The sequence below is a fragment of the Lactuca saligna genome, chromosome 4 (assembly GCF_052625555.1).
Source record: "Lactuca saligna cultivar CGN05327 chromosome 4, ASM5262555v1, whole genome shotgun sequence".
In the NCBI taxonomy this organism is placed as follows: domain Eukaryota; kingdom Viridiplantae; phylum Streptophyta; class Magnoliopsida; order Asterales; family Asteraceae; genus Lactuca; species Lactuca saligna.
The window spans coordinates 24,476,305-24,486,756 of NC_136420.1; the positions used below are offsets into that span (position 1 = coordinate 24,476,305).

A 10,452-nucleotide genomic window follows, 5' to 3' on the forward strand; every position below is an offset into this window, starting at 1 on the left:
TTTTTTCTACATATTTTGTTCGCGAACAAACACAATGAATCATTAAATGATTCATTTGTAAGATGATTCACAAGAAAAAATTCTCAAAAAAAACATCTCGATGATTCATTTATATAATGATTTTGTTGTTATTTACTAAAATTATCATAAAAGTGATTTTTTTCTTAATTTACTTAAAAATGAATCATAAAGATGTTTTTTTGAGAATTTTTTCTTGTGAATCATCTTACAAATGAATCATCTAGTAATTCATTTTTTTTGTTCGTCAAAAAAATATGTAGAAAAAAAACTTCTTACCTTCCTACCAAAAAAATTTTCTTACCGGATCTATATCTTATATATATATATATATATATATATATATATATATATATATATATATATATATATATATATATATATATATATTTCTAAAATTAATTTCATATAATTTATCAAATTCGAGTGCTCATTGCCTAGATCGAATACTCATTAGACGCTAGTTGGCCGACCTAGGAATACCTAACCAGTTTTGCAACATTACAAACAACCATATCTATCATATTGAATGGGCTGTGGCAACACTTGAAAATAAGGAAACCTCGAAGTGGTTTCTTGACCTCCTGTTAGATGGCACTGAAATGGGAATTGGTCCTGGTTTCTTGAATATGTGAATAAATATATGAGATTCACACATTCAACATATTACATAAAATCTCAATTTTATTTCAAAATTTCAACCTCTCATGATCGTTAAGATTTTGAATTTTACTTTATACAAGAAGGACCAAAATGCATAAGGACTCATTCATTTTTGGAAAAACATTAATTTCTTCTTTATATCATTCAACCTTTCATGGATCCATTTGGACACTCTTTCAGTCACCGTATGTGACCCAAAAACTACACTCACTAAGTCAAAATTCACATGTAGAAGCCAACTAGGAATAGCCTAATTGGTAATAACCTCATAGTTTGCGATGATAAGCATGACAAGTTTGATCCTTGGTGCTAACAAAAATTTGAGTAGCAATACTAACACCTAATTAATCAAGCTACCATTCAGAAAAAAAAAAATTATATGTAGAAAAAAATTTCATATAATCTTTGATTGCAAAGAAGTTTCAATATTTTATTCATATAAATAACAAAATAAGTGTAAATTTTTATATATTTACTTAAAAAGATGTAGTGGTTTTATTGGATGACTTTTTATAAATAACAAAAGAAGTTACAATATTTGATTCATATCGAATGTCTTTGATAAATAATAAATTTATTTAAAATAAAAAAAAATAAACAATAACAGTCACCGTTGAAATTTTGTAAATTTTAGTGGTTTTATAGAAAAAAAACATGCCAAATAGAAAGCAACAAATATAATGATCGCGATAAAATTATTTGAAAACATTAGTGATAATTTAGAAGAAAAAAATATATGACAGTTAAATTGGATATTGACCAAATTATATTGATTTTATGCAATTAGTACTTAATTAAAATTATAACTAACAAATATTGATCTTTTTTTTAATTTACTCCATGTTGACATAATTTGTTATTAAAAGTTTGAAACTCATCAATCAATTATATTTCATTTGTCTAAATAAAATATCAAAAAATTCAATAATAATTATTCACTTGATAATATATATATATATATATATATATATATATATATATATATATATATATATATATATATATATATATATATATATATATATATTTTCTAAAATTAATTTCATATAATTTATCAAATTCGAGTGCTCATCGCCTAGATCGAATACTCATTAGACGCTAGTTGGCCGCCCTGGGAATACCTAACCAGTTTTGCAACATTACAAACAACCATATCTATCATATTGAATGGGCTGTGGCAGCACTTGAAAATAAGGAAACCTAGAAGTGGTTTCTTGACCTCCTGTCAGATGGCATTGAAATGAGAATTGATCCTGGTTTCTTGAAAATGTGAATAAATATATGAGATTCACACATTCAGCATATTACATAAAATCTCAATTTTATTTCAAAATTTCAACCTCTCATGATCGTTAAGATTTTGAGTTTTACTTTATACAAGAAGGACCAAAATGCATAAGGACTCATTCATTTTTGGAAAAACATTAATTTCTTCTTTATATCATTCAACCTTTGATGGATCCATTTGGACACTCTTTCAGTCATCGTATGTGACCCAAAAACTACACTCACTAAGTCAAAATTTACATGTAGAAGCCAACTAGGAATAGCCTAATTGGTAATAACCTCATAGTTTGCGAGGATAAGGATGACACGTTTGATCCTTGGTGCTAATGAAATTTTGAGTAGTAATACTAACACCTATTGTGGCAAGTCTTTTTTTAATTTATTTTCTAAAAAAGAATGAGATGATGAAGGTAGGGCCTAAGATTGATCAGTTCTCAAACCTTGTGATTCTAATAATAGCAAAGGTCCAATCTATCACTCATCTTGCAGTTTTCTTGTTTAACTGTTGGATTCATAACAAAGATAGTCTATGTTGAATGAAATCTATGTTGATCCTAAAAACATTTGAATTCATTTTGATAGGTAAAAAAGATGTGGTTGATCCATGGTTCTTGAAAATCAAAATGGATTTCACGCCTGTTGGTTGACACAAGGATCTTCTATTTACATGGTAACAAAATTTACAGCTTCATTCATTTTCTACTATAAATTATCTTTCATATATTAACAAAATTTATAGTCCCTGTGGTTTGTTCATTTTTACGGTTATGGTCCAGTTGTTTGATATTTAACTGCTGGATCCCTAAAGCATAGTTTCTTCACACTTGAAGTTAGATGGATGTTAAATTACATGTAAAAATGACCATTTTGTCCCCCATGGCTTTATGTTTTTAACATGTCTTTGCTATTTTGATCTTAAATCTGGGATTAATGTCTTTTAGCTTCTAATACATTTATATTTAGGTAAGTTACAGTTTTCTACCTTGTGTGTTTCTTGATTGTTCCGGGTATGACTTAATACTTTGATTTTTAACTTTTGGTCCCTGAAATGTTGCTTTTATTGTATTTTTAGTCCCTGACTTTAACACTGTCAATAGATGGATATTAAGTGTGTGTAAACTGTAAAATGACCATTTTTCCCCAGTTTCTTAGCTAGTTTGATCATTTATCTGGGATTAAGTCTTTTAGCTTATACTACATGTATTTTTTAGGCAAATGACATTTTTAGTTCCTTATGTTTATTGATTTTTACAAATATGTTCCAATATTTCGATTTTTAGTGCCTAAAATGCAATTTAGTCATGCTTTTTGTCCGAATTGACACTATTAATTGGATATAAAATGACCATATTGCCCTTCATTTCTTTCGCAGGCGGATATATGTTGTTTTGACAAGACGGGAACATTGGCATCTGATGACATGGTATTTACAATTCTGCCATTTTTTTTTTTGTTTTTTTTTAGGAATTCTATGGAGTTGATGGACTGAGTGCCGATTTAGATCTTGACAGAGACTAAAAAAAATCCCAACTCGAACTTTGGAAATTCTTGCTTCTTGCCATGCACTTGTTTTTGTGGACAACAAAGTGGTATATAAAATATTATAATAATTATAATCTCAAATTATAATATTATGATCATAAAGAAAATGCATTATGCATATTTATATTTATACCATTGCTTTTAGGTTGGTGATCCTCTTGAGAAGGCTGCAATCAAAGGGATAAAATGGAGCTATAAATCTGATGAGAAAGCCATGCCTAAGAAGTAAGACCCGTGATCAATGAAATAAAACCCTAATTAACATTTTTTTTTTTTTTAATATATAAGTAGTTGAATTTTTTTTTTTTAGGTTGGTGGTAGTGCAGTTCAAACAGTTCAAAGGCATCACTTTGCATCCCACTTGAAAAGAATGGCAGTTGTTATTCGTACAGAAGAGCCGTCGTTTTATGCGTTTGTGAAGGTATTTAAAATGTTAAATACTTAAATATAATATAATAAAGGAAATGAGAAAAATATATGAGGAATGAACAATCAGACAAAGAAAATAGTCCTCAACAATATAAAACAATCAGACAACAATATATGAGGAATGGAATGGAATAAGCAAGGGAATGGACTTGATGATTACCTGAGATAATTATGTTAATGGTTCAATGACTTTTTGTTGAGCATGACGAGTACATAAATAAGAATAGAGCACCATGCCAACAACAACAATGAGGATTCCAAGAAAAATGTAACCACTTCTAACAAGATATAGCAAGTGATGGTTTTATAGTAACCATAAACCCAAAGGTAGCCCTTTCACACGTTTCTTCCAAGTGGTTGTTGCTTCTTCTAGAAAGAAAAGAATCAACATCCCACCGGATTCATCGCTTTTGTATGAGATTCATGATCATGCTATTCTACAACCAAACTTAATCATACAAGAAATTTCAGGTTGATATCTATTTTCTAAAAAAAAAATTATATATATATATATATATATATATATATATATATATATATATATATATGGAAAAGTGAATATACCCTTAACGGTATATAAACTTAGGCACCCAAATTCACAATAACACGTTGTTTTGTGTCATATAATACAGTCTAATTGTCCATTATTCTTATAATTTAACTTTTAACTTGATTTACTTCCATAATTTTTATAAATTACATATTTATTTTTCTCTTATATAATTTTCATTTTCAACTACAATATATATAGGCTAGTAGGTGGTCGGCAAAAAGATTTGATCTAAGAGGAAAGTAATAGTGAAATTTCGAAAACCTTGAAAGTAAATCAAGTTAGGGTTTGAAGTTTAATAACATTATAATGAATATATCAAATAAAACGACGTATTATGTTGTGTTTGGGTACCTAAGCTTATATACCCTTAAGGGTATATTCACTTTTCCCATATATATATATATATATATATATCCAACACCTTACAAGGTATTCTCCTAAGCCTTTGCCATGTCAGCGCCATGTCATCAACAAAAATCTTTTTAATTTTTTTTATAAAAATGAAACAAAACGAAAAGTCAAATTGTTAGAAGTGGTTATGTTAGCTAATAAAGTAATACTAACTTTTGGTTTGGAAAAATTAACTGATAATTTAGTAGGGCCTACTATATATAATTTTTATTTGAAAACACAAAAAAATAATGTAAAGAGTTGACGACTATTTTGTATTTACGCACATTTATTTTATATATAGCAAACTGATAGTACGATTAGTAAAAACCTTGTTCATTAACTTGATCTTAAACATGCTTGGAAATAATGTACTTTCTAGTTTCTTCCAACTTGTGAAATATAATAGAATATGCTACGGAAGAAAAAGCTTTTTTTTTTATTTATTTATTTATATTAGCGTGGAAAATATGTTTGACTGATCGAGGCATCACGAGTACAGAAATAAGATATAGTAAGTGATGGTTGTTCCCTTCTTCCAGACCTTCCAGCTTGTTGCCATAAGCTAAAAATTGAAATTTTATTATTATAATAATGAGAATAAATAAAAAAATTCAAAAGAGTATAAAATTAACATACCTAGCTATAGTTCCAGGAAACCCTAGATGAAGAGTGACATCAATGTGTCCAACATCGATCCCTAATTCAAGAGCATTTGTAGCAGCAACACCACGATTTTTCCCACTAAAAGGGTCACTTTCAACTCTTCTCCTATCCTATTTTATCATTTACGTAAACAGAAGATCAATAAATAAATAAAGTTTCAACTTTTTAATAAAGAAAACGAATGTTTATATAATTATATACTAACATGAGCAGTGTATCCAGCAAACACGGAATTTACAAGATTGGGTGCGGTTTTCTGAAGAATTTCGCACCTGATAACAGGCAAAGGTTAATTTTGTAATTTCTCATATTAAGTATGTAAATCGAAAAGGACACATACGTATAGCTCAATACGAGTTCAGATAGTTTGCGTGTTTTGCAAAACGTGATGCAACGAAGTCCATGTTGAATAATTTCTGCAAACAGATATGAAATTTCCAATACAGGACTACCAAAAAAAAAAAAAAAAAAAAAAATTATAATCATTGAAGAGCTAATTCAAAAATCAAAAGCAAAATATCTTAAATATGATTATATACCTTGATCGACCATGGAATTTACATTATTGGTATCTTTAAGAATTTGTAATTGAAGATGCTCTGATCAGTTAGTTATTACAAGCATAGTATATTAGTATTATATTATGAAGATCTTCGACGAAAGACAAAGTTTGATATTTTTCTAGCTAGCATTTGCAAACTTATTATAGAATGATGAAGAAAAGTAAAAATAAATAAATAAATAAATAAATAAACATGTTATAATGTTATTCATGCTCTATTTACTGGAATTGATTCTGTTTTAAAATTGAAACTGACCTTCGCAGCAGGGATCAAGATAAGGATTGCCCTGATAACCTTCCTTGCAGCTGTAGTGATACCCACTAATACTGGCATTCTTACGGAAGCTAATTTCCCAATCCAGAACCCTGTGGACATTGGACCTTGTCTTTCTATAAAACTCTGTAGCATTAGACATATCACGAGCACCACCAAACTTAAAGCTCTCTTCCTCACCAAGAAATGCAAAACCGCAACGATTCCAAACTGCCATGGTTATTGAAATAATATTGATATATTAGGCACATGACTTGGGTTGTTACATATCCCCATACAGCCACTAGCATAGTCGGATCGTGGTGGAACTCTTATCCATGCATAATCATTGCATCCGATGAGAGTGAACTTGTTCTTCTGGGAGGGGGAAACTCTCTCTGCTGGAATGTTAGTCCAGGAAGTTTTATTCTCACTTATATTCCTATAACTGTCGTAGCATCTGAAGGCAATTGAAATGGAAATTCTCATCTCTGTGTCTGAAATATCGTATAAACAAATCAATCAAAGTATGTTGATGTTTCTTGCACTGAACTTCAAGTGCTTAAAAGGAAAACGGAATTTTTGGTACTAACCAGCACTAGAGGAGTATATTTGAAGGCAAAAACATTCTTATTTGTCAAAAGGGCATCTAAAAATAAACAATGTAAGAGCATGATAAGGGCAAGATTGGTATAGAAGTTGAGTTGATGAAACCTTGTATTTCTTTTGGATTGTATTTGTCATCTGAGATACATCTGTTAAGATTCAACATATGGGTCCATGACATAACATAGCAAATGTCAATGTGAAAAATCAAAAATATTGTAATTTTTTTTATCCTACCCAAAAAGACATAAATACCCTTGTGATTCTCACCATTAAAAAAAGGCCTAGAAAGCTTGTCAATGGGACAATCTTTTGCCTCACCCGAAAAAGGTGGTACAAGGATTTGATTTGGACCTCTCATATGTGAAAAAGATGTAAATACCCTTGTGATTCAAAATATTTAAAGCTAGGATACAATCTGAGCAACACAAGTTGTAAGGACTGCTAGCAGGGATAAAAATAAAACATTGCCCAACATGTTGAGTTGCAGGTCAGTTACAGTTGCAATACCAACTCCCATGAGAAGAACAGTAAGTGAGAAACGGATCTTCTTGCTGTAAAAATTGATAAGTCATGAGGGTAAAAATTGTCTGAATGGACAAGAAATTTGGCATTTGTCTGTATACATTGCCTAAAAGATCCCAGATTCAACAGCAATAAATGTTGCTGGCATATTATTATGAGTACTCTCTCTGCATTCAAAATATTCTTCAACTTTGATTCCAGATTCAGAAGCAATGAATGATGCTGGCCCATTAAATTGAGAACTCTTTCTGAATTCAAAAGACTCCACTTCACAAGATTCGTCAGCTTTGAAATTAACAGATCCTGGAAAACATTCTGTTGTAGGCATCTTCTTGGGTGAAGTCTTTGGAGCCTTGACTCTAAATTTAAACAATGGTTGACTCAATCCAAACATTCAAACCACAACAATATCTACATGTAAAAAGAAATACAATTATAAGTATAAGTAATGAAATGCGATGATATAGAATGACTGGTTTTGAGCCCGGTCCGGTTCCCGGTTTTGAGCCCTTTCTACAACTGTTGATATATAGGGTAAAAAATGAAATGTGATGATATAGAATGACATGTGTTTCTATTTATACAAGACCTCAGTTTAGCCCTTTCTATTTTCTAATGTTTTACTGCTTTACTAAATGACTGAAATGTTATGTGCAAGAGGTTATATTTGTCATGATTAAAACTACAGAAAAGACTCTAGAAGGTTTACCTGATTTGATGGAGCAGTTTGGTATGATTATGTGTTAATTCCAGAGCTTGGCATATGAGATTGATTACTAGTACCAATACTATCAGCTTGTTGCTTCTATATCACAGGCAAACAAAAAAATTTCAAGTGTTCTATATCACAACTGCAAATTTGAGTTAAACAGGGGAAGTTAGATTCAGGTGTACCATGCCGTTAGAACACATGCGATCATTATCGAACCTAGGGCTTATTGAGACAACTAATAACACCATAGATGACACCAACCTCTTTCTATGATCGATCTTTAGGGTAATAATCAAGGTTCCCTTAAAAAAATTTAAAAAAAAAAAAAAAAAAAACACATTAGTTTGTAGGATAAGGTAAAGAAAGAAACCCAAAGATCATCGTATGGGTGTTATTCGCTCACCTAGACCCCACCGACCAGTTGGCCTAAATTGTGACAACGACATTTGTCCCTAGCCAAAACAAAAATCGTATTTTTTTAATTTACGTATGAAGGAAGGAGAAGGCGATTCATCCCATTGAGGCGGAAAAGGGGGAAGCAGGCGTAGGATGTGTTCCATGAAAGCATCATCCTCTCAGGTATGATGGAGGAACGTTATCTATCCTGGACCTCTGTCCCTAGCATACAATGAGAAGATCGACTGTGTTTGGAGCAAATGGGATTAGTCAATAATAGAAAGAAAAATATAGATGTAAGTGAAAGTGAAACATAAGGCGGTGATTTGTGGCCGCAAGACGAAGCAAGATGTGGGCAGAAAGCGGAACGGGGTTGGAAAAGAGAGAGTGACTGACCTTTAGGCAGCTAATTGAGGTGGTGATGCAGGACAAGTTAAAGAATGGGCGGCCAGAGCAAACCCACTTAGAAGCACTCATATTTCTTCAATTGAGCCTCAGATCTCCTCTTCACTCAAAAGACCTACTCATGGATTAACACAGCAGGTCCAGAAATTCTGTTTGTTCGCTCTACTTCTTCTTCTTCTTCTCTTCTTCTTCTTCTTCTTCTTCTTCTTCTTCTTCTTCTATCTTCTATTTTTCCTGTTGTTGCCGACTAACTGATACATCATCGGAATCATCAGAAGCGTTATCCAAAAACTCATACCCAACATTGTAGTGAACTATCGATCTAAATCAAAATGGAAGAGAATGTTGCTTAATTTTTGACTGATAACTAATAAAGAAGAAGACGAAGGCCCTAGGGCTTTTTCTTGCTAATGGAAGAAAGGGGGTGATTTTAATTTTTAGGATTCCATAGGCGGGTGAAATCCCGCGTTAAAAACGTGTGTTTCATTAAAATGTTATAAAGCGACACATTTAGACGACACACATTTTATGAAAGGCGCCATCCGCATTTCCTTTTTTTTCTTTTCTGACACTAATTTTAGGGCACGTAAAAATGCGTGTCCTCTATCCTTCAAATTTATCAAAATTGACATTATTTTTAGGGCACGCACAAATATGCGTCCTCTATCAGCAAGTGTCATTGTTTGCACGTCATTAAAGGGTTGTTTTCTAGTAGTGGTTCTAGGTTACTCTGATATTAAACTATTTTGAAAACACTTTGTAATAACTAATGGTTTTTGGATGTTTGAAGAAGTTTTAAATTGACTTGATTTTTATGGGTGTTACAATATATATATATATATATATATATATATATATATAATTTATTTTTATATATAATATGTATACATGTAATCTCAAAAGTTGCAAGGTGGGCTAAGGCTCACTCTTGCCTCTACATGTCTATGTCGTTGCTAGGGAGCCTGCTTTAAGCCATAGACAGTTTTATCAAGACGATACACATGATCTGGAAACTCTTCATTTTCAAACCTAAGAGGTTGTTTCAGAAAGACTTTTTTCTTGAAGAACTCCATGTAGAAAGGTAGTCTTGACATCTATTTGGTAGACTTTGAAGTTTGAGAAGGTGGCAAAAGCTAGAAACAGACGAATTGCTTCAAGTCTTGCAACCGGAGCAAAATTTTCATCATATTCTAACCCTTCAAGATGACAAAAACCTTGAGCTACAAGCCTGACTTTGTTCCTTATGACGATTCAATCTTCATCTATTTTGTTCCTAAAAACCCAACGAGTACCAATGACAGTCTTTCATTGAGGTTTGGGAACAAGAGTCTGCATACGATGACGTTCAAATTAATTTAGATCATCTTGCATGGACTTAATCCATTCAGCCTCTTTCAATGCATCAACGACATTCTTTGCTTCAATCATTGAGATGAAGTTAACAA

The 10,452-nt window shown here is 31.5% G+C and overlaps 1 protein-coding gene across 2 annotated transcripts; it reads right to left on the minus strand.

The window, feature by feature from the left end:
- Nucleotides 1–5,302: 5,302 nt before the first annotated feature.
- Nucleotides 5,303–9,116, minus strand: LOC145041397 (uncharacterized). Of its 2 annotated transcripts, XM_078989452.1 has the most exons (12): nucleotides 8,999–9,116; nucleotides 8,610–8,847; nucleotides 8,389–8,508; nucleotides 8,204–8,299; nucleotides 7,385–7,905; nucleotides 7,078–7,107; nucleotides 6,957–7,012; nucleotides 6,367–6,860; nucleotides 5,889–5,964; nucleotides 5,754–5,820; nucleotides 5,522–5,658; nucleotides 5,303–5,447 (listed from the first exon to the last, which is right to left on the minus strand). In XM_078989452.1, the coding sequence occupies exons 8-12, from the start codon at nucleotides 6,599–6,601 to the stop codon at nucleotides 5,339–5,341; spliced, it is 624 nt and encodes a 207-aa protein (XP_078845578.1). In that variant the 5' UTR covers nucleotides 6,602–6,860; nucleotides 6,957–7,012; nucleotides 7,078–7,107; nucleotides 7,385–7,905; nucleotides 8,204–8,299; nucleotides 8,389–8,508; nucleotides 8,610–8,847; nucleotides 8,999–9,116; the 3' UTR covers nucleotides 5,303–5,338. The 2 variants fall into 2 exon arrangements, with proteins under 2 accessions (XP_078845578.1, XP_078845577.1); XM_078989451.1 differs by lacking the exons at nucleotides 8,610–8,847; nucleotides 8,999–9,116 and having other exon boundaries at nucleotides 6,367–7,905; nucleotides 8,389–8,550.
- Between the last annotated feature and the right edge of the window lie 1,336 nt (nucleotides 9,117–10,452).